The sequence below is a fragment of the Vanessa tameamea genome, chromosome 27, assembly GCF_037043105.1.
Source record: "Vanessa tameamea isolate UH-Manoa-2023 chromosome 27, ilVanTame1 primary haplotype, whole genome shotgun sequence".
Lineage (NCBI taxonomy): Eukaryota > Metazoa > Arthropoda > Insecta > Lepidoptera > Nymphalidae > Vanessa > Vanessa tameamea.
In genome coordinates this window covers 2,303,178-2,329,541 of record NC_087335.1, presented here as the reverse complement: position 1 = coordinate 2,329,541, position 26,364 = coordinate 2,303,178, and the positions used below count along the sequence as shown (strand labels likewise).

General features: G+C 31.5%; 1 protein-coding gene across 1 annotated transcript; it reads right to left on the bottom strand.

Annotated features, from left to right (window-relative positions):
* Positions 1 to 568: 568 nt before the first annotated feature.
* LOC113392067 (putative uncharacterized protein DDB_G0277255) lies at positions 569 to 24,305 on the bottom strand. Its single transcript, XM_026628302.2, has 6 exons — positions 24,147 to 24,305; positions 17,656 to 17,715; positions 16,764 to 16,826; positions 4,499 to 4,591; positions 4,003 to 4,137; positions 569 to 3,725 (listed from the first exon to the last, which is right to left on the bottom strand). The coding sequence occupies exons 2-6, from the start codon at positions 17,656 to 17,658 to the stop codon at positions 603 to 605; spliced, it is 3,417 nt and encodes a 1,138-aa protein (XP_026484087.2). The 5' UTR covers positions 17,659 to 17,715; positions 24,147 to 24,305; the 3' UTR covers positions 569 to 602.
* Between the last annotated feature and the right edge of the window lie 2,059 nt (positions 24,306 to 26,364).

Below are 26,364 nucleotides of genomic sequence, written 5' to 3'. Positions count from 1 at the left end.
AAGTATTTGTTGATTCTTAAAAATAAAATAATTTATTTAACTTATATATTGTATGACTATTAATGTTATAAGCAAGAGAATAAAGCTATTTATATTTTATCGTAAATATTAACAAAGAAATAAGTATTATTTTGTTTTAAGGTACAACGCCTAAAATATTTAATGTTAGTTATTTTTGCGTCAATCACCTGAAAACTACGAACTGAATGTATCGTATGAGGTATGAGAGTATGACCAATCAACGCGTCCTTTTTTTATGTAACATCCAGTGAAGCGGCCAAGAGCTAGTATCTATATAAAATGGCAAATTCTGATCGCCTGCTTTTCGACATTCGTAATTACCTCCCTTATGAATTTCTTACCTGGCTAGGAAATCAGTCTATTTCAAGTACTCTTTGTCATTATGTTCGTTAACTGATATAAATTAAAAATAATATTATTGTCTATGAAATTATGTGAAATCGATTTTACAAATTTTTAGACCCGACTTTGTTCTAACATCGTCACGATATAACGTCGTTGTAAAAATAATCCTTGTATTTCTAAATAGAGTCGATATCGATCATAACAGTAGAGAGCATTTTCATCGCTTTGATGAAAGATTATTCTTTGTTATTAATGGGTACACCATCTAAATCGACCTCTGTGCTTGGAATTAACGGAGGCTTGAACCCTCCGTATTCTATCCTCAAGTTCGTCATTTTGGGTGTTCTGTCAGTCCTTCTGATCCTCTCTGAGTAATCTTTATTATTTTCCCATTCATTATTGTAATTTTTCAACGGCGGCGGACCGTAATATTTGTAATTTTCTTGACTGTTAGTATTTGATGGTTTTTTAGAATCGATGGTAGAATTCAAATAGTTATACGAAGAAGCGTAGTGATTTCCCCAGCGCGTCGAGTGGACGGGCGTTGCGTTTTGTAGATTTTTCAAAAGCTGCGCGTTGGCGAGTTGTATTTGGTAATTTCGTTGTGATTCAGCTTGTTGTGAGCCGTAACTATCAGCGTTACTTTTTAAGTAATTTGGAATGGGTTGTTTATATTGTTCCTGTTGATATCTTAAATAATTCGCTACATTTGAAAGGGCTTCTTGAGTAATGCCGTAGCTATAAAGCGTTGTCGGTTCAACTTTTTCGAATTGGTATGGTTCGGGTTTTTGTGTGTTTCTTTCGACTGCATAAGGGACTTTGACCTCCACTGGTATGTGAACAGGGTAGGGAACTTTTCGTTCTACGATTTTTTCAACTGGATATGGAACGTGTTTTTCGACAGGATACGGTTTATCGATATACTTTGTAACAACTACTGGCTTTTCAACAATTTTCTCGACAACTGTCTTTACAGGATAGGGTACTTGGATTGGCACTTTTTTTTCAACTATTCGATCCACGTGGACAGGATATGGTACCTTTTTCTCGACTATCCTTTCAACGGGGTAAGGTCTTGGTACTTCCACTCGGACTGGATGAGGAAAAGGCACTTTTATGTGCTTTTCGACAACTTTCGTAACAGTTACAGGTTTTTCAACAATTTTTTCAACGGGATATGGTACCCTTTTCTCTACTGGGTACGGAACTGGAACCTTTACTTCATGCCTGACAGGATACGGAACTTTTTTCTCTACGGGATAGGGCACTGGGACTTCTTTTTCTACAATTCTCTCATATGGGACATGCTTTTCAATTGGGACAGCCACGGGTACTGGAGTTTCGACCGGTATAGGATATAATACTTTCTTTTCAACGGGAATATGGATTCCAACTGGAATTCCAACCGGCGTCGGCACGGGTACATGTTGTATTAACTGTTTTTCGACAACTTTCTCAACTGGATACGGAACATGTACTGGACGGTCAATATAAACCTTGTGTTCCACCGGATATGGCACTCTGACTTCAACTGGATATGGTTTGAGAACTTCAACGGGGAAAGGTTTATCTACATATCTAGTTACTTCCACCGGTTTCTCCACTATTGTCTCATAATGCACTGGCACCGGTACTGGCCGATCTACTGGCACTTGCTTAACAACTTCAACTGGTTCTGGATATGGTACTTTTTTCTCGATAAAACGATCTACGTATGTTGTTACCGGTACTTGCTTTTCAATAATTATCGGTTGAATGATTTTATTATCTGTGTTGTAATAACTTGTATATGAATTTCGGTTATCCGAATTTGCCTGTTCTTGAACATCATTCGGTTTATTCTCACTAGATTCTAAAATTTCTTGGGAATTTTCATTATTGTTTTCATTGTAATTATTTTGTGGGCTGTTTGTATTTTGGTACGCATTTTTATTATTATTTGATGAGTCCAAAGATTCTAAGTATTTTTGATATAGAGATTTGACTAGGCCCAATGGGTTTTCTTGATTGCTTCTACCTTCATCTAAATATTCATGATATTCAACCTCATTTATATGAGTAATTTCTACAGGTATTGACTCTTGTATTTCCACAATGGTTTTGTCATGTCGGGGATTTTCAACTGTATTTGTAATAAATTCGCTGTCAGAAGCTTCATGATCATCAACATTGTTAAATACATTAGAATCATTCGAGTTGAGTAATCTTAAAGCAACGGTGATAGGTGCTAAATATTTTTGACTAACTGGTCGTGGTGTGATGTTGACTAAATCTTCGTCGGATTTATTCTCTTCGGAATAAGTATAGTTTTCATTTAGACTATTTCTGACATCGATAATTTCATAGCCATTGTCTATGTACGGTACCATTGTTGACATCAAATTGTTCACTATTTGCTGATTATAACTGCCATAATTTGTATCACCGACAACGATAGGCGAAGCGAATTTATATTCATTTGTTGCCGTTTGAAAGTTTTGTCTTTGAACTATCTGCGGTTGGTTCAATTCGCTTTCTTCGATATTTCCATACTTAGCTGACACTGTTATTCTATTTCTAGAATCTTCTTCAGGTCCGTAGTAGTTGTAGTTTAACTTTCTAGAATTAGAGCGGCGTTTAGGTTTTATAATATCATCAGTATGGCTGTTAACTATTCTTTCTGCTGCGTGATTTATTCTTAAAAGATCTTCATTTGATATCAAATCCTGTGTCGATGCTACTAACCTCGAGATACCTTCATGTGCTGTATAAGATAAAGGTTCGACCGTTGTGGGATGGCTTATTTCAGTAGAATAATAGAATCTTTGGCTTCTATCGTTGGAATTGACATTGTAATTAGACTCACGTTGATATGTTGGTTTGTCTCGTTCTCCGAAATTTCCGTGAACGTTATGTTCTTTAAAGTTAGGTACGTTTGCAGTTGCTTCCGTTGTCTTTTGTAATTTACTTACATGTTCTTCATTATTTGCGTGACTATCTTCGTTTCGACAATTGTGATCTTTGAAGATTCTCACAACTGGTCCGTTTTCATTAGTTTCTATAATTTCGTCATTGGTTTCACTTTTTGATTGGTTTATTGTAGGTTCATTTGAATTTTGGGAATTAGCGTTGTTATTTACATTGTTGTCTTTGTTTTCATTGTAATAATTTTTTTTAGGTGTAGTACCTTCGGTATAGTAAAATCTAGGTAGAGATGTGAACTGTAAGAAGTTTTGTGGAGGAGTTATGTGTACAATTTGTCCTTGCATAGGATATTGTTGTTGAAGAAGATATATATCAATGGGTGATTGTACTTGTTGAAGACTGCTTCTGTTCAATTGACTTCCGTTGGTGGCTGTATTTTGGTATGTATTTGCCACCTGTAAGATAAAAATGTTATATTTGATGATATAGTTTGTTTATATTACTATATATATACAATACTGTGTATTGCAGATAATATCTGATAATGAAATGACTATTTCGAAAAATTAAGAACATAAATATAATTTTAAAATTTTACGGACATCACAACCAAAAAATATTTATCTACTAAAAAAAGCTTATTAAATAATTGAAATTTTGTCATGTTTATAAAAATAAAAAGAATTAAATTGAATATAATATTGTACTTAGAGCATAAAATATTCCACAAACCTGAGAGTTTAGTTCAATAGCTCGCTCTCCTAGAGCAAAGTTGGTGGTATGCACGTGTTGCTGGTCACTGGTGGTGACAGCGACAGTACCGTGGTAGCCGCTACCGTCAGCTACGTACCGCACTTGTTGTTCTGACTGAAATACATTACAATAAAATTACTTCTTAAATTTGGTCATATATACTAAAAATATACAATAAGATTATCAAAAAATACAATTAAAAAAACTGATCGAACATCGAACTAAAAGTTGCACCTTCAAGAAGACTCTACCTTGACCCTTAGGGTTATTTTCTTGGTCACTCTAAAAACGCTTAATTAGAGAGAAAAGTTGCTTGAAAAAATTATTAATACTTATAATATACAACGAATTTTCAAACGTGGACAATATCAAAATGCATTCTGAATTATATATATGGGTATTGTGGACAAAGTCCAAATTGTAATACATAAAACACAAAAGTTCAAGAATTATGTATATATGTATAAAAATAAACCTCTGGTAATCTAACGAAGTAATGCCCGATAGTCCCGGGTCCCGTTTGACTCATCTGCCACCCCCACTGCGCCGTCGCAACCGGGAGATCATTCTGGAACATTCAAATACATATTTAATTTATTTATATTCAGAATTACTCATTATACCTTACAGACTCGAGGTTTCCTTATAAAATTGACGTCTTTGTGATCCTGGAGAGTAGCCCTGGGCTCTTAAAAATGTATTCAATTGTGTCATGAAATTGTCTGTAATATAAATTCTGGAAGTTAACAGTGTTAACACTCTCGTACCTTGGAAACTACCTACAGCTGTTGGTCCTGCGCCTATACTTTCTCCATTGGCGACGGATTGCCCTCCCATCGGATTAGAAAAGTGAGGGAATAGAACTCTCTACTGAGTGTTAGCGCACTTGAGAACTCGATAACTCCTGCGTAGTTGGGTGTTCTCCGTTGAGAATGATTGTGCCCAAAATCGATCATGAGGAAATTAATCAAATCATGAATGATTACAATACAAAGTTAGACTTATTAACTGTGGGCCATGAATTAAGATTAATGAACCTCAAAGAGAATATCGGAACGTACATAAAACTGTAGAGAAACTTTCTCTGTTACAAATTTTGTTAACGATTAAAATATTATTTTACTTATCTTCATACAACAGCTTATTTTAATATCGACGTCCAATATATTTTTATCTGTAGTATTTATTCATAAACAATAAAATATGTAAGTAATAAATATGCAAACGAAATTGTGCAATAATTTCAATCTATTGTACAAGAATATTGCATGTTTGTCGTATTTCCGTTTAGATAATTTTTAAATGTCACACTAAAGCTCATGATTTAAGGAATTATAATGTAATACCTTTGTCAATATAAGTTATACATCGCGGTTGGCACTTTCAAGGCTCAGGGTCAATCTACTATTGACACTTACACTTTTAATATTTTATTATTTTTTTATATACCTACTATATATTATTTTTATATATTATTTCGTTGCTTTGCGAGATATAAAAAATTTGATATAATATTTTTCAATTTTTTTTTTTTATAAAGTCTCCAAAGGGTCCAATATATCTTGCCCGGGTAAAATGTTTGCCCCGCCACAGACTTTCGCATCATTAATAGAAGCCTATTAATTAATAAACAATAGAGAATATATATCGGTTAGATTTTTATAAAAAATATTTACATTACGATGATGAATTGCGTATTCTTAAAAGCTAAATGTAACAATTACGAGAATTACATTTACATTACAAATACATTTTCGCATTTTTTAAATTATAATGCAAGACTTACTAACTGTTAACATGGTTGTTCGTCAACATTCTATGTACGGTATTGCAAAATATAATAATCTTATTAAAAAAAAAATATCTATAAAAGTCAATGTCCTGTGTTCTGTGTTTTATATCGCTTTGGGCAATAAATGTGAACGTGAAAATTTATAATTGATTAACTTCCTGATGAGTTATGTAGAAGCTTGAAATTTGAAATACAACCTAGGATTGGATGACATGCTAGCGAATAGATTTTTTTTAACAGACATACATCTTGTGCAAATCACCTTAAGTTTAAAAAGCAATACATAATAATTTTCTATTACGAAATCTTGAATTGACTATTACAGAGTAATTTTTCATTCGGTGATCATTTAAAGTTAAATGTCTGTTACGTCGTAGCGCGAATGTAATATGTGTAATTTTGAAACTAGTTATAGCCAGTGGCTTTATTCGTTTTTTACTTTTTATTACTCACAAAAAATATCGCTTATAATACTAACGTCTTTGGATAATAATTGTAAGCATTTGTTTTTGTATATATAAAAAAAGTAAGATTATAAACTGACAAATAATTATGAATGTAGCAATCAATCTTTTATAATCTGTACTAATATATTAATTGCGAAATCAACTCTGTCAATCTGTTACACTTTCACGACTGACTACTGAAGGAAATTTGATGAAATATGGCATAAACCCCGAGGAAGAACCTTCAGGCTACTTTATATAAATCTACAATAAAAAAACTAGTTAATAATACAAAGGATAAAAATTCGTTACTATATTATTTGTAGGTTAGGATAATTTCTATTTATAATTGAGCTGAAATTGGCGTAAATATTTATACATCTTATATATTTATATTAAGAAACACACATGCAATACCATCAATGAAAGGAGAAACGGCCGCGTTACGTCTCGAGTAATTGTTAAAAAACTTAAAGATACCTATATCGCGACGCGTGCCGCGAATTATTTAGAGTTACACACAATTAAGATGATTGATATAATTGCGTTCAGATATGAGTAAAATTAATAGTAATTATAATTTATTTTATCTATTATTGTTTGAACGGATGTCAGGATTATGTCAATTAGTAAAAAGTACTAGAATTGTCTATGTTTAAACGTCATTGTCTTAGTTTTTTTTTTAATGTAATAGTTCGGCGGACGGGCAAATGGGCCACATGATGGTAAGTGGTCACCACCGCCCATAAACATTGGCGCTGTATGAAATAATAAAAAATCCTTACATCGCACCATTGCTAGCAATCTTGAAAACTAAGATGCTATGTCCCTTGTGTGTCTGGTTATACTGACACGCTCACTCTTCAAACCGGAACACAACAATAATGAGTACTCCTGTTTGGCGGTAGAATATCCGATGAGTTGGGACCTTCCAGGGCTTATAAAAAGCCCTACGACCAAGTAAGTTAGTATCAGAGTATCTATAATATTTAGCAGTATACTAGAAGGCTATGTTAGAAGTAAGATCTATGTCGGAGGACTCGGAGATTGATGAATAAGACATTAACTAAACAGTGATACGAGATAACGAGATACCATTGGGTATAACACAAGCGCCACGAACTTTCACGTATTCTATTTGCGTCATAATTCATCTCCTGAAGTGTTGAAGGAAAACATCGAGTCCTGACCCACTGTCATATCTAGTTTTGTAGGTATTTTTGTCAGATGTGTATAATTCACGAGCCCACTGACGACCGGACTCGTGAAATAGTTGCAAGACCTTCTTCTTAACAGGTAAGAGTTTTTGCCCAGATGTCAAATATTTACGGGATTTTACGATAAGTTGTTCATAATGAAAATTAATTTATTATACACAAAATATGTTTTCAGAAAGTATAATTCACGATGAATGATTTAAAAAAAAAACACCTAGAAAACTCATTTAATTCAATTAATAAACGTAGGAAACATTATGCAGTATATTTTTTCGACATCGACATAAATTAGCGCAAAACATTAAAAGTCAACGTACCTAATTAAAAATATATAACGTAATAAGAATTCGCTACAAGTCATTGATGCATTCAACTGACGATAATTATTTGTCGGAAGTGAATTTTTGTGAACAATAATTTAAAAAAACGATCTGGCCAGTATGAAAATTTATTATCAAACGTATGTATCAGATTAAATATATTCAGGAAGCTCAGCTTATAACTAACGGTCAGGTTCCTAAGCTATAATTTAATAAGAATAATTTCAAACGCTCGGCTCGTAGGAAATGGCGAATGTATCGCATACCTCGAAAGTAAAAGTGGTGCGGTGAGAAAAAAAACACATCGAAAGTGGACGCCATCATAGCGCCCTTTAAGCTCAGCACACACGACTTTTTATTTCATTTACGAATACAGATAAAAAAATTAAACATTACACAGATAAAATATATTACGTGTTTTTTTAGCGTATTTTTTTTATCTTTATTGAGGTAAAGCGTAAATATTAAAATTAAAAATATTAAAAATAGGAAAGTATAAAATATTTGCCTTGATTTTGTTGTTTTAACGCAAATGCTTTTTATATTCTGAAATGACTTGGTGCAAGTTAACCTACTGCTTCAACCACAAGTTTCTATATTCATGTTCGTTGATCTGAGAGACAGGACAACTTTTATGTATGTATGTACAATAAACTATTCTATACTAATATATAAAGCTGAATACACAGTATGCTTTTTGAACGCTATAATTTCAGACTTTGCAAGTGCGATTTGAAAAAAAAAAAGTTAGACTTTAACTGACTTTAACTGTTAGGGATATTTCAAACTAGTTCTACGTTCTACGACGTCGTTCGCGTTTAAGGGGGTAGTCGTCGGATATTAGGCATAAAAAAGTAGTCTATGTCCTTCCTTGGAGTTTATGCTCAAGGTTCAGTGGTTTGACCGAGAACTGCCCGATAGTCACTTTCGTATTTATAATATTAGTATACATTAGTAAAAATAGATTCTGTAATAATAGATTGTATGAAATGTAATTAATAGCTAAACAAGACAATAACTTTATAATAAAACAAGACAATACAACAAGCTATTTATTGAGAAAGACAAAACTGTATAACCGCGCGGAAGTCGTTAATAAAGTTTTAAGAAAGGTACTTCATAAAAATGTTCTGGACTCGGACACAATGGTATCTAATAATCAAATGGAAATGACCATAAACCGTAGAATACGTGCAACTTTAAAAATCGCTAGATTAAATTCATTTCATAGACAATCATCTTTTAAATTTCTATCGTTATAGAACTTCAAAATATATTAAATAGTGTTCAACAGGTGCACTTAAATGATCTTTGATAGAATCGCTGTAATAAGTTCACATGACACTTAGACTTTCGAGATAAGCAATATATACATAAGTATGGTAGTTGAATAACTTTAAAATAAACGACCAGTTTTAGTTGAGACCTAGACAGAACGCATTCGATACAGCCGCTAGACCTGTGTGGCTGGCAGCGGATTTTGCGGATTGGTAGATTTACATGCCTTATTTATAAAACTAGCTCCGCGTGGTTTTACCCCCGTTGAACGCTATTGGAGGTCCCCGTGGGTTTTAGCGCGATGTATATAACCTTTCTCAATATCTTATCATAACTGATAGTCTGCCGATTTGCTGTTACACATTTGTTGTCCTTTTCAAACAAGTATTGGCGCGTCTTCGGGGTAAGGTATGCCTCTCGTATGCCGTGACGGCAAACGGCATGTCGAAGAGATCGAACAAGCCGTGTTTCCCCTCTCCGGGACCCTCTTAAGCGCTACTTTCTTGTGTGCGGTGGGTATACTGTATACTTCGTTGTATAATATATAATAATAATAAGTTTTTTTTTTTATAAAATTCTGTTTTATATGTATTTATATTTATATATTGTTTTTTTTTTAATTATAGGTTCCTTTAATAACCACATTCTTAAGCCTTGTACTTGTCACCCACGACCGTATAAAGTTTAAACTCAATCGATTATTCCATACTTGAACCCTTACAATACGAAAAAACAAGTATTCATATTATGTATACATTTAATATATATACGGAGGAGCCAATGTGCCAACTTTTGGAAAGTGGTTACCAACGCTCTTAGGCGTTAACGTTGGCGCTGTTTGAAATCTTAACCATTCCTTACATTGCCAATGCACCACCAACCTTGGGAGCGAAGATGTTAGTCCCTTGTGCTTGTAGTTGCTCTGGCTTACCCTTCAAACCGCAACCCAACACTAAGTATATATATCTGATGAATGGATGGTATCTACCCAGATGGACAAAGCTCTGTAATCCCTAAGTAAAAGTAAGTTTTATGCAACAAACGTTGGCCTGCCTGTGTATTAATACCAATAGTCGTGGCGGTTGGGAAAATGTATAAAAGTTGATAATGAAAATATATATCATAGCAGTCCACATCAATCATCTTATGATGTACGATGTCACTACGACATAAGTAACATGAAAACTGTTAGAGCGTGTTATTTTTTTGCACATTTATGTTAACAATTTGTAACATATATTAATAAATACGTCATTTTTGTGCTATTTCTAACTTTGACGATTCATATATTTAAATCGCTTGAAAAAAATTAATAGAGTATATTATTCAACACAAGTTTATATACGAGTAGATGATAAAAAAGCATAAAACTAATACTTGTTGAGTTTCAGGTATGATATATTATATATAATTGTATTTAACTGACATAACTTTGTATTTCAAATGTTGGAAAAAGTAAATACTGATTTTCTTGCTGGTTCGTCTCGGTAGAATCTTAATTTTAAACCAGTGGCTTTTCATTTAATTTTGTTTGTAACTAAAAAAACTACAAAATCGATAAATTCAAAACATACCAGCGCCTTTTACAAAAGGTTTTAGTATATTATTACAGAAGTATGTGCGTTTTTAGGATTTCATCCGATTTTTTATATACTTAACATGACAAGTGAGAATTTTAATGTTGTTGTATAAATTATAATATTTGATTTATTATTTTTAGATGAACCATTTTAGTACCAATCGTAATTAATAAATGATTAAGCTGATCTATCAAATAATAGTATTCCGTCTTACGATCATCAAAACAGGTTTCATGTGAGTTAAAGTAGAATAAGCAGTATTTGTAAGGTGTATTTTAATTATTATATAACATGATCATATATACGAGTACTATCTATTCAAATAAATATATTTAAATATGATATTTATGAAATCGTGTGTGCCATTAATAATAAAATTAACTTTACGATCGTTAACTGTTCCGTCGTCAGTTATTTCCTTTAAGCAATCTTTGGTTCGTAAATATTTTTTCACCTTATAAATAAAACTTTACTTCCAGGCCAGAAAATGCTGAAACATCATTCGTTTGCACTTGGTGGCTATTGCGATCTCAATGCTAGCGCAATTGTTTTATATACTACATGTAATACATCTAAGTATATTAAAGTATACTTGCACGTCCCGGCTTCGTACGTTCAAAAATTATACAGAATTAATCCTCCAATTTCCCCTGTTAAGAAAGTTTTAAGTTATGAAATAAACCTATTTTGCAAATTTAAGCTTTCTAAATGTAGTAGTTTTGGCTGTACATGGACAGTCGAAGTCAAAACATTTTTTTTTTTTGTGGCTTTTATTTGTGCCAAAAAGGCACAGAGTCAAACCGTTTTATAACCATAGCCAAACGATCAATCGTAGATAATCTACATTCACTATGATAAATTGATAACACACTTAAATATTCAAGAAATGAAAATATAAATGATGATATTGATCTGCGAGACAATAGGATGCAGACAGAACTGTTAGAGTCCAAGTTTCATTGTTCGAGATCTATTATTATATATCGTTTAATGTAACTGGTTATATAGAATGACTTTACTCAACACTTTTAAAATGCATTTATTGTGAGACACGAAGTCTTTTTTTTTAATTTTCATTATTAGCTATATACAATGAAAGTATATTGAAACATTAACGTTACAGCACCAATAATATATGTTAAATATCTCCAAATGTGTTTTAATGGCTTGAAGTTTTTTGTACAAATGTAATCCTTTGCAATCTGTCAAAATAAAAATGTTAATTAATCTATATTGAAGATTTCATTTGATTCTATAATACAGATTAAACAGAAAACGTCGAAAGTGTTTATTTAAGAAACAAAATAAAACAGATTAAAAAATGTTACATAAAAAAAAATTAAAACTACAAATAAATCTATCGCTGTCGAGTCGATGACATCGTAATCTCGCTTCCACAGATTATACTTAAAACACATTCATACAGCCATTGTGTTAGCGGAAGTCCCTTTCACTGGCACTACCTGTTACGTAATATCATAAATCATGTACATACGTCTGTTTGTTTTGAATTTGATATATATTTTATTTGATTTGACTTTTAGTCAATCTAGATATTGTATTGTGGAATGAATGGAAATGAAAGTTGAGTGATCAAATGATTGAAGAATAGAATTAATTAAGGTTTATTAAGAAAGTAAAGTCAATGAACGTCTTTTTTTAAATTTGATATTATAGAGGCAAATATTGTTTATTTTTTTGTAGGGGTTTTTAATGAGGAGTCATTAATGATCCAATTCTATTATTTTTTTAATGCTAGGTTTGTTTTTTTTTTTTTTAATAATGTAGCATAAATTATTTCTGAGTGCTATAGGGCATTAATAACATTATAATTACAACAAAACATATTCTTTACAAATACATTGCACCCGCGCGAAGCCTGGCCGAGTCGCAGTTTGTATATAGTTTGATAAGTCATATATTTTTTTCATAATATTTAAATAATGACGTAATTTTATCACTCAATGATATTTAGTCACTGTCAACAGAAACAACGGCAAACCAATCCTTAGATGATCTACTCGTAATATTTTTTACTCATTATATTTTGTTATATATATATTAGGGTGTCCCAAGATATAAGGGATTTTTTTTTCGCGAAATCAATAAAGCATAGTTATATAACTATGTAACCACTTGCTCTGTCCTGAGTTGGCCTGCAAGATATCGCTCTTTACCAATAAAGCTTTCTTTTGTAACATCTGCCATTTCATTTCGTCTTGATATACAATAAAAATATTCATATTTCGAACTCAGACGCGCATGCGCAAAGTCCGTTAAAATTTATTTTTGTATACTTGAAGGTACGTTACGTAAAAATAACTTCGAAGTAAAAGTTATAACGATAGTTCTTTTATCGTTCAATAAATCTATAATTATTCGATTATGATTTAAAATACTTTCGAGCTTAGCGTTACTTTCTGAGTGGTATTTATATCTTACCGTCTTTCCGTTTAGTGAACATTTTCAAACTGTACCATAGATTACGAATAACTTTTTTTTTTAAATATAAAACATAGCAAATTTCTTAAATAGCTAGATATGACTGAGCCATAAAAATTGCGAAGGCTATTTTTTTCCTGCGGTCGTACGTTCTTATAAAGTTGTTTAATAGACTTAATACAGAACTTTTTGTTGCATTTTACGTAGCTAATAAATATTTGTATTACTTTCATTTCCTTATTTTATTATTTTTTACATTAAATAGAATTACAGCATAGACGATTTAGTTCAGTATATTCGACCTATGAAAGTACCTCTATAGCCTATTCCAGTCGAAGTAGGAATAAAGATAAACAAACCTTAGATTTACGTATTTCATGTGATTTGTTCATCACTTAGCTATATTGTGCACGACTAAAACTTTATGATTTATATATCTTTATTTAAAATACGACACTATTACACTTAACTACTTATATGCACTTTGATTTTACTCCCAAAAATCCGATAACAGTTTCGTCGACGTTCAAAACGCCAATCAAATTTTTTTTCGCAAATCCGTAGTGAATATCACAGATTAATCAAGCTCTCGACCAATGATATCGCGTCAATTTGCTGTCAAATGTTGTTCATTTGTTTTTTTTTTATTCTCTTATGGTTGGAATATTATACTTAAGTTAATCAGTGCAGTGACAATCGTAAATAATTAGTAATAATGTTCCTTGTGTCCTATTACACTGGCTTGCTGGCTGACCAAGAATTGGAAAATAATTTTAAAATAGATTGTTAATTTAATGAAGGCAAATATTTCTTTTATTTAGGTGACTAGGATGATGGAAAAAAAATTTTGAAAGTTAGAAAAGGGGTCCCGACTTGTACGTCGCCTGGGTGATTTTGACCCCGACCCTACGACTCCTTGACCATGACTAAGTACACTCTTTGGCCAATAATATGTTTGATAAATTAACTGATGGTTTTTCACCAGGCCCCGTGAAGTAAGGTAGGTTCCCTCCTGGAGACAATATATAAGAAATTTAAGATAAATTTGGTAAACCATTTTTTGATATGGCTTGATACGATTTAAATATGGTAAAGCAACGGGTCTCGCAAGGGAGACAAAATCGTCTACGATTACTAAACTGTATTCTCGTGTGCCCCAGGGCCTCGAAGTGGTCTAAGGCGACCCTGGTTTTAGCGGTAAAATAAGTGATGAGTGATACCTATATTGCACCACCGAGTAGTAATATCCAATTAAAATAATTGCAAAGTACATTGAAATTCTTTTTTTTCTTTGCTTAATGTCTAAAGTAAAGGTTCGTTGAGGTACAATACAGACGGACACGAGGCTTTATATTATGTAATTTATATTATGAATATTATAAATAAATGTTAGTTTATATATCCAGCACTTAACGCACATTGATATCGGTACCGGCCTTTCACCGGTAGGAAGTTTATGTTATCACGACATGGAATTTAGTACATAAACACGTTTTATATAACATAATATAAGAGTAATTATGAGACGATGTGAGTTAATTCGTTACATAGTTGTTCCATTCGAAGAAGCATCAAAACACATTACGTAGTTGTTTTTTGTATGTCTGTATTGTATTTCAACCGGCTTAAGTTTTTCGTTAATGTTTCATTGTTTAGTTATTGAATGAGATTTTGTTAAACTTGACTTTAGGACTCAGAAAATGACTTGTAGGTCGTAAATGTCTGACGAGGCTCCAATCTGTTGGCGGATATACTTGAATACTAACGACAGGTAGGGCAACCAGGAGTTCTGTATTCTTCCGAACAAGTCGCTTTGTAAATTATCATTATGTATGTGATCTTTTAAAAAAAACAACACTACTTTGCGATAGGACTGGGTCAGAAGACGGGCAAACAACGTCAACAATGCTTTTATTGGTAATTATTATTTATTTATGATAATTATCATGTTTGTTTCCATAATTAAGGCCTTAATGTAAATAATGATTAAGGCCTAAAAGTAAAAAAATAAAAAAATACCATTTATTTTTGTATTATTTAAGACTAACGTCCTCTTCGCTCAGAATAGAACAAATTTTACTAAGTAATCATTTTAAGAATATTTATAAAAGTACGCTTATGTCCTAGTAATTGACACATCGACATCTGTACCGAATTTCATCAGAATCTTGTAGTTCGAGGGTTATTAAGAAACGTTGAAACTGTCAGACTTTCACGCATATAATATTTTCAAGATGTTGTATAGAGGCTTGACCTTTCCTACGAGGTCGACCATCGTAAAATGTAATGCATTTGTCAAAATCAATACGTAAGAAGCTATAATTATTTACTATGACTATAATGTCATATTGCCAGTGAAACCTTGAACATAATTACTATGTAAATCTAACGTAACCTCAAAATACAATAAGCTATATTAATATTAATATTAAGAAAACTGTTTAAGTTGTACAAAGTATTCAAATTTATGTAACTAAATCTTCCTAGTAAGTTAATCTGTCTTATGTCGAAAACAAGAAAAATATATCGGTTGTTCTGTGATAAGCGCTTATGTCTATATATGCATATAAAAGCGAAATACCACTCACTGATTAATCACGAAATCTCAGTAGGGTGTAGACATTCGCTAAGAACGGATTTTACGAAACTCAACCCCTATGGGGGTAAAACGTGGGTTGAAATTTGTGTTTTAAAAATTTCGCAGTTTCAACTAGTATTGTATACAGACAGACACGACCAAAGACTTCTATTCTATGTGAATATAAATGTATATAAATATATTCATTTTCCACTGTATAGATGTGTGTTATGCGATCGGAAGCGGAAATAAGACAATGTGCCGTAAGTAAGATCATGTCAATTTAAGAGAAAGTTAAACTGACATTAACATATATACAGCAATTTGTACGCCGTCTGTCCATTCATTAGAAACAGCATATTATAATTACACTAACGAATGTGTAAAATTGATAAGAATAGATCTCACGTCGACTTCGCACGTGCCAGCTAACGTCACCTATTACAATGTCATGTTACAATTTGTTTTAATTTAAATACCAGTTGTTAAAGAATTAAAATGAATATCTGTTATTTTTTATGGAATAGGTTTATACAATTATGATAATAATATATATCATATTTGTGGAATGAAACGATTATGTCTGCTGAGGGTCGGATTTAAAAGGCCCTGGGGCCCTGCGGGCAATTCATAGATTAGGCAAAAAAATATTATTATTATTATTAGCTGATTTTCATTTAATTAAACAAAAAATAGCGATGAGAAATTGAAAATAGTTTTAAAAAGTACTCTGTGAATGTTCATTAGATTTTTATCTGTGACAGTTTTTTTTTTTATTATAAACATATGTCATGATGTGCAGGGCTCAGGGCTAGATACTCTATTATCCTCCCCTAACTATAGAACTCACTTCAAATGTTATTTACCGTTTTTTAGTGAATCTATATATATTTAAAACAAAAATAAAATATATCAAAATATTGAATATACTTTACGAGTTTTCAAACGTGTGCAAAATTAAATGTTATTTGTTTGCCTAGAATTGGGTGAAAATTAATTCATACATACATAAGTGCTGTTAAATTGAAGCCATGTAACTCCTGATGCGATACATGTAAAAAACTACAAAACTGAATAAATCGCTTACCGCGTTATTATCTTGCGACAAAGCATTTCCCCATATACTGCACGCTAGTAAGACCGGAACCCACTGTAACGAGAAAAATGTTACGATATTATTATTGCGTAATGTTTTTTTTTTAAACATATGATCGGAGCAAAGGTATTATAAAGTTATTATATATTTCAGTTTTAGGTTATAGTTGTTCTTATACCTCATTAATATATAAATAATAATACACACCAATCATTAAATTTATTATATAATTTTATATAACTATAATTTATATATATAACAAAAAATGTTTACAAAACGAATTCAAACTACTACAATACTATAACAAATGAGAAATTCACCTATTTCATACCATTATTCCACACTTAGAACGGATTTTTCACATTTAAATGAGATCTTTACTGTGAAAAAAAAACCATTAAAAACATCAAAACCGATTCACGATCAATGTAGATTTCAAATTTCGAATTTACAAAAAAAATTATGTAAATTATTACCTAAGGTTGTAAGTTATTTGTACTCAGTTATCATTATTTAAAAAATCAACTGATTATCTTCGAAAAGTATCAAGACAGCTGAAAACTAAAATACTAAATGGCATAGTCCCTCTTTATAATCCTTTGGGCGATAAATATACTATGTAATAGTACTAAGTGATTATTTATATGTTTAGTTAGAGTGTCAAAGCTAGAACGCGTCGAAAAAAAGTGACCAACAGTTGGCCACTAAGTACACGCACACTAGTAAAAAAGTATGACGTTCGGCGAGTGTCAAGCGTACCGGTCACGCACACCAAGATAATAAAGTTTGCCCGTTCGTTTTTGTACACTTTATCCAGATATATATATGATAAGAAATTAGAATTAATAAGTTCGTAATTAATAAGATATCATATTCAACTTACCATTGCTTAAAGCCAGGATAAAAAAATACCGTCTTCGTAGTTTCTCAATTGTAGACAGACCTACAACAAAATGAAAATTTTAAAATACAAATATATAAAGACTTTTTAAACACTGGCTGTATGAATTGTCGCAATAGTTTTTTAAAATGTTGTCTCAGCCTCTAAATGTTAAGTCCAACGGTATACAAATTACTATTTGGCGGTAAAATAATTAATGTTTGGATGCTATTATTCAGACGTGTTTGCAATACGCCTAAATATGGGAACACGTGTGTTGGATAATTGTTGCTCGAACGACTGTTACGAAGACGATTAATGTCGATTATCTTGGACCCATAAAAATATTTAAAACGCCAAAGAACATTATTTACCAAAACCAAAAATGGTACGTATGCAACCTATAATACCAGACAATTTTTTTTTAATCCCGGTGCTCCTGGTCGGCATACTAAGGACGTATTAGTGTTCGTTCGGTCGCCAATTCTATTATTAAATTATAAATATCGCAATCCAATGAAAACATAATGTATGCAGTTTAGCCGTTTTTCTATTATAATAAAAAAACTTTGTGGTTCGGTCGAAGCTGGATTGTAATATAATCGAGATCGTATCGTAATCAATATAAATTAGTTCAATTGACCCAAAGTTACGATTAAACTGACTTTTATTTTATTGAGGAATAATCGAAGTTGGGTCGGAATAGAGAGGACGAATGGAACGTATATAACAGTTATATGCAAGTAGAACTGTCCCCGAGTTAATGTGACAGTTTTAAAGTTCACCAGACGTCTTGAATATGGTGAAAATCACGTTTGAATAATCCGTTACATGTCCGATACAGATCAAACAAATAAAAGCGTGTTAAAATAGTAAAATGTCATTAACAACAAACAAAACGAGCAGTTCGCTAGAACATTTATTGTCATTACGCAATTAAAGGGATATAAAATACCAGAATCATGTATCAGGAAGAATTATGGTATATATGACATTTGTTGCGCAATAGCCCTGCGGTTTACTTTAAGCAACTCTCTCTTTACAACTTCAATTTACTGCGAACGCATGTGGTGGACTTAATTTGTAGTGAGATAGATCATTAATGTTAATTTTGATTTTGTAATTTACGCAAACCTCAATATCTCAGCAGTTATCGGCGATGTGAAAGTCGCAGGTACAGACCCTAGTCATAAATAAACTGTCAAATCTAATCAAAGACATTAAGATCATTCCATAGACAAATACTAATACTAGTAAGACAAAAACTAGTAAGACATATTCCTAAATAAAGAAGTTTTTTTTTTAAATTGTTATGAAATAAATGTTTCGAAATTATGCAGCACTTTACTTCACTTAGTACGTTTTCTTAGTTGTCGCAGATACTTTGCAAATGGAATGAACTCGCTAATGAATGTAAAATGCCAAATTATCGCAAGAGCAATGCAATGCAAATGAACAAACCGAAATATTTCTATATACATGTGTTAATTTAACATAGTATTTCAATAAAGCAACTGTAAATACCTCACGGGTAGGTTAATAATAATGGTTAATGCCTCTTCTCCTTTTAGAGGACAAGATTTGGAGCTTACTTCATTATGCTGTTTCAATGCGGGTTGGTTTCCTAATGATGATTTCACGAGATGAATTAAGCACATGAAAATTCAGAGGTGATTGCTTGGGTTTGAACATGGAATCATCGATTAAAATTGACGTCCTCTAATCACTCAGTCATAACGGCTTTTATATATAATTAATATATATACTAGCTGCGCGGCCCGACTTCGTCTGGGTCAAATGAAAAATTTATTTAATTCCCGTTCACAACGCCACCTACCGAATATGGTCGAGGGTGCAAGTAGTGTACTGGCGATTTCCCCTCTCCCCTCAAAATATTTTAGGAGACCTAAAATATCAGCCTCAACGTGGATCCAAGACTTCACTATCAACGACTAGGCAACACAACGCGAGGCGTCAGGGTCTTTTGCGCGCCCTTCATTAAGACAGATCTTGTAGGGGGACATATGTTAGATACCCTATGTTTTTCTGTACACCTGGCAACATGTATGCAAAATTTCATGATGATCCGTTGAGTAGTTAAGACGTGATAGCGTAACAAGCGAATAAACCAACTTCTACTGATGGTAGGGCTATGTGCAAGTCCGTTTGGGTAGATACCACCCACTCATCGGATATTCTACCGCCAAACAGTAAAACACAATATTGTCTTGCTCTGATTTGAAGGTATATTACATATAAAAATAGGTACTCCGCTGAACGGCAACGGTAACGTTTCGATTCGATTACGATAGTGTCAATCTGTTAGTAGAATAGCCTTATTATGACTGAATCGAATCGATGATAGTGAAAATGAAGTCATCGCGTTACTGACCAGTGAAATGGAAATAATATCCTAGGTAAGAAAAACTCTGCTCTAGATCGCGTGATATTGAAATCGAATACTGGAAAATGGGTGTTAGATTTCAAGTGGAAACTCCAACTAGGCTACTAGTGAGTTTCTTGCCGGTTATTCTCGGTAGCATCTACTCTCGGAACCGGTGGTTGTTTTACGTTACAGTTCTGTAAAGTACGGATTCAAAAGTACTCGTAAAAGCCTACTTGAATAAAGTATATTTTGATGTAGTGAAAGACTTTCCAAGACGCTGAATATTTTCATTAGTATGAGAGCAACTTAAATATTTAACTTATTCAGTTTTTTACATTATCTGTGCAAATTTCAAGTGTCTAACTATAACGGTACATGAGATATAGTCTGGTGAACGACAAACAGACGGACGAACGGACAGCGGAGTCTTAGTTATAGGGTCTTTTTTATCTTTTGGGTACGGAACCTTGAGACATATAATTAACTGTCTATATTAACTTCCACACATCTGAGTTTACCTCTGTAACGAAATAAATCCCATCGAATCAGACGGACATTTTCCACTTATTAATCATGTCAAATGTGATTGCGAGTGACGCAATGCGTTATAAAACGATTCATCGCTGGAATGTTTATTTCGAGTTTACATAATAGTTCTATCATGGTTGCAATCACTAATCAGACATTTACCATAAGTGTGGATTCGGTTACATAAATCAAGACATATAACCCAGATGTCATATATTGCTTTGTCTGACAATTAAAATAATAGCATTATCTTCGTAGCATCTTTAATACGCTTTGCCGGCTGAATTTTTGTCGCTCATAGTTTGACAGCTGTCATTGGAGAAATAAATGAATTATTAAAAATATATAAAAAAAGGATAAACGATTTTAAAGAATAAAAATGTTATTTAAGTTTGATACGATGCTCCATATAATTACGAATCTGGCAACAATGGTTCTTAGTTACTTAATATAATATATGTGTTTCTATGTGCGTGTATAGGCAAAGACAAAACTGTTTAGAACCTTTTAATCGTCTGTTTAATTGACAAATTAATGACCATCAACCACTGAGCGAATAAAGTACTCATAAGTTTGTCAATGAAATACTTCTTAAACTTTACTAATAATTTATTGAGCGTCTCAGTGGATATAACACTTTTCGGAATCCAAATCGTAGATCGTAAGCAATACTAAATTATTAAGCGCCATTTTGGAAAATGAGATTTAAAGTTAAGTTAGTAAGCCTCATTTGTGAAGGTAGCATTTTGGCGCTTAAGCTTTTCTTCCGACGATATGCTTAATTTGTTAAGGAAAACCTGATGAAAACTGCATGTGTTGGGTAAAATTCGCCCACAACCGCAATAAAACAGCGCCGTAGAAGAAGTTCCAAGCCTTCATCTAACAGAGGAGTCGAGGACTTTAAACAGTAATAAAATCATTACTGGCTTTGATTTTGGAACCCCAATAACTTAAATGGCCCACTTGATTTGGAACATATGACCTTAAGACCGCATAGTCCTATAGTAATGAAAGCTAGCCACTAAACCAACGACGCAATTTTAAATAGTAATTTAGAAAGATATGGAAAATAACAATAAAATACCGTAGAATTTGAAAGCATAAAACTATTTAAGCACGTTCGTAGAAGTTGAAAATGTCAAGCAAATTATAAATTCGCAACAAGAACGCATTTTAAGTGGATAGTGTAAGTACGTAGAAAAGCGCGGGAGAAATTTCACAGATAATAATTTATATTTCATAACTTTTTTTTCTTGCTTTGTCACCCAATCATAAACTATTTTTAAATGTTATGTCTTTAGTCAGAAAGCTTATTAAGGACCAATTGAAATCAATTTGGCCAATGACTGTCAAGAAAATACCCAATATTTTACACTAAAACATTAATTACATTAAAACTATTAACGATTGTCACTTTCTTAACACCTCTTTAATTTCACAATTGAATGAAGTTTAAACAGTCTAAGTTTTGTAAAATAATATTTTTTGTCAAAGATTAATTAATGTTATACATATTAGGTATAGGTATTCAAGCAATAGCTTTGTAATTACAAAATTGAAACTTGCTATTAACCTTAGATTGGTTCTTCAGTAACGATCCACGTGATCATTTCTTTCATTTGTAAATTAACTATTTAATTAATAAAATAATAATTAGGTTACATATATGTATACAAAGCAAATAACAGATTTCTTATGTATTTTTTATCGATAACTTTAAAATTAAAAAAAAATATATTTTAAGTTTGTATTGGACATTGTAAAAATGCAATAAAAATGTATCTACGGTTATTAACCCCTGTTATTTATCTAGACACCATCGACTACCAAATACCAATACCAAATTTCAATGTACTATAATATATAGTCTAATCCAACGACAAGAGGACAAAAGCCAAATAAATAATTGACATCGAATTGACGCGATATCTTTGGTCAAGAACTTGAAGAGTAACTACTGAGTTTCTTGCTAGTTCTTCTCGGTAGAATCTACATTCCGGACTGGTTGTAGCTTCACTTAGTATAGTTTGTAAAATGACATTTCAAAGCCTACTTGAATAAAGTATATATTGATTTTTATTTTTTATGATATTCATTATTAATTTGCGAAAAAATGGCGTTTTGAAAGTATAATTAAAGTGGATAAAAGTATAACTACTTTTATATTTATTTTAGTGGTATAGTGTTGTATTATAAATAAATATAATATATTAATCAAAAGTTAAGTAATGCACAATATAGACGAGCAAACGTGGAATACGTAAATATTAATAAAATACAAAATACCGTCCTACAAAATTAATTAGATAAAATTTAATACTCATAATTAAAAACGAAATCATTTAAAAAGATTTGTTTCATAAACGGCCAGTTATTTTTAACTCGATCGTAATTAACTGCCATTACTTGGCTTAACTACTTAGCTGCGCGGCAAATAATGGCGTTACACTAATACGTAATCATTATCTATTTATTAACATTACTTCAGTTACGTAAGTTAGTTTGATGTTTTGTTATACAATTAATGAATTTTGAGACCTACATCCTGCATAGTAAAAACATTTAAATCAATTGTGTTATTGTAATATTATATATTACAGGAGTCGAATCAAAATACGATTCTTTCAAGAATTAATTAGATATATTTGACTTGTAATTCTTATCAACAATAAGAATGATCGATTTTTGTTTATCGAAAAAAAAAAAATCGGTATTTTGTAATTTTTGTCTAAATATAAGCAACTTATGTATTTTAAATATATTTAAAAATACTCTTGTTTTTATTTGTTGTTATGAAAGTTCTAAGTGGCCTGTCAGATAACATTGCCCATAATGACGTATAAAAAATTAATGACTTCAATGAAAGCATCAAAATATTTATACGCGTCACGCGATGGCCGAGGAAGTGACGAGTGTAATACGGCGTGACGGTATTAATTCAGCAGTTCCGGAGATACGGTGATATTACTGAGGTTTTTGGATCAATTGCTCTAACCGACTTGCGGACCGGTAGCTTAATAATGCGCACGTAACATTATGTTTTGTTTTATCTAAATATAAATACGCAAAGACCGATCAATTCAATACGATTTTATTTTCTACCATGTTTGTTAACTAATTTCCTGTTTTTTTTTTCGTTTGGTAGCCCATGGCCCGTTTTAGTGTTATCAATAAAAAAAAAATAGAAATAAGAGGAACAAAAAAAAAGGAAAAAATAAATAAAATTAGATTTAAAAAATAATATAACGGTCGAATTTCAACCACTGTAATATCACTATTATAATTAATTATTAATGTGCCCTTGTTTTTTTAATAGTAAATTTGCTTTTGTTAATCAATTATTCCCAAATTTTCTACTAATATTTAATAATTTAAATGAGCTTATATTTTTAAGATTTGATAAATAAAATTATACCTTTAGAAGGTATAATTTAATTATTTCATAGATTTATTTATTGTTATTATTTCGTAGACAATATTTTTGTCGTTCGATTCATTGTTAATGTGGATTTATTAACTTTTTATTTATTTTTTATAACTAAAAAAAGCCCCTAATAACAATATTAAAAAGTATACTCACTATGGCAATAAATATAACACAAACAATTATTTCACACTTAAATTTCTTTAAATGATTATTGAACGCACCTATTTATTTATTTTTAAAATACGCGCCAAATATCAACAGACTATATAACATACTGTTGTATGATTACAGCCATGTATGTCATGCGACGATTGCGCGCGAACTGTAACAGCAGTCAGCAACAGGTAGCATCTAGTTCCCTTTCCTACAAATATCGGAGAGAGCTTTCGGTATCAAATATCTAGATTCCACTCGAACCTTTCTTGGGATTCCGTAAAGGAATTTCAAATATCCTCACATAAGCTAGTACCTATGTTATTTATTTATTTTACTATTTTGAATAAATAGAAATAAGTTCTATATAAATTATGATTTTGTGAAGATGCACGTGTTACTTGAATTTTTATTGTAACTTTTAGTATATAAACATTTAAAAAATATATTAATTTAATTCATACTGCAGTATTTGATCGAAATTTTTAAACTCGAAAAAAAAAAGCACTATTATACACAAATAAGCTAAGCCATTTTTATTAAAGATTAGATGTAATATATTTGAGGTTATCAGTCCAGCTCATTATTTGCCTATAAAATGTAGGTTAAATAAAAATATTAACTTTACTCTAGATTACAAGTTCTAGATTAAATTGATTAGAAAATAGCTTTATCCGGTTGAGAATTGAAAATTTCCATCTAATAAAATTTCTAAACCTTTAGGTTTATATTGGCTGTGACCTACTTTATTTAAAATAAGTTCACAAATAAATCAAACAATTTAAAATAGTTATTAACATTACACAAAGTCAATTTTACTAAACTAACAATAACTCATGAAAAAAAAACCTCTCCAAAAAGTTTTTAATTACTCCTTGATAATTTTTTCTTTTTTTTTTTTCACAGAATGTTTATATATTTATTTAGTCTAGACAAGAAACAACTCATGCAATAATTAGAGTTAATAAAGATAATTTAGAGTACAGTCTGGTCATCTAGCTAGATCAAAGATTAACCTGTATTAAAGATGGCCAGCCATCTTCTCCCAAGTGTAAATAATAACTTAACAAGTAACTTTTGCACCAAAGTATATAGATATAATAGAATAACTGTTAAATTATATGTTATTCGACTGAATTTCACTAGAAACAAAAATTGTGCAAAAAAATACGGTCACGAAATTTGACTCACGTACCATAAGGTGAAGTTTGTAATAAAGCCGAACCTTAACCAGTGGTTAAAAAGGTTTTTACTTTTAATTTTCAACAAAAAATCTTTCACCATCCAGGGACCGCCTTAAACACTGATATATGACATCAAAATCGATTCAGCCGTTTAGGATTCCAGTACACAAAAATTATATACATATAAAGCTGAGACCAAATAAATACGTCTCAATACAAATATTATGTATAATGATAACATAATTACCGAGACAAGATAAATTACAGCTTTAATAAAGTGTTATTACGCATACAACAATTTTGTAATACAAATTAAAATTAAATATAGCTACTGTACAAATCATATGTATGGCAAGAATGCTAGCAGCATTTCCCATTTAATCTACTATTTCGATCCACTCCAATCCAATTCCACTCCTCAGAGCGAAAAATAAACCAGCCCTCATGTACATGCGTAACTCCTGACTGTTGATGAATTAAAATAAAATTGTTCCATATACTAAAAATGTATGTTTGATTCGGTACACATTCCATTACAGTTGATTAACGAGGTAAGGTTAAGAACTTTTTGTTAGGATATTAGCTCAATTAAAGATTTCCTCTATCCGACTATACACTACTAAGTTGAACTAGTTATGTCTTGCGACTTTTCATGGATTACCTATTCCAATCGAAGAAAGAGTAAAGATAGACAAACCTTAGATTTGGAAACAGTTCTGACTTAGGATATATATATTTTTATTTGATAGATATATATTTTTGTGTTATACAAATATTGATAGCTTATATCAAAATTTTACTTCTAAAGTTTCGAAGACAACTTTGCCGACATTAAAAACGCCATGTTTCCGCGAATCCATAATGAACATCATATTATATTATTTATTCAAGCTCTCGATCAATAATATAGTTTCAATTCAGTGTTAAATGTTGTTAATTTAGCTTTACGCCTCTTATGATTAAAATAGGCTATTCGTTTTATTCAATGTATCCAAAATCTACACACTATATGTTCATAAACAATTATAATGTAA

Coding starts and splice junctions, on each gene's coding strand:
- LOC113392067 (XM_026628302.2), bottom strand. Junction 4,138..4,498: donor ACTTCGTTAGATTACCAGAG/GTTTATTTTTAT, acceptor AATGTATTTCAG/TCAGAACAACAAGTGCGGTA. Junction 3,726..4,002: donor CTATTGAACTAAACTCTCAG/GTTTGTGGAATA, acceptor TTTATCTTACAG/GTGGCAAATACATACCAAAA.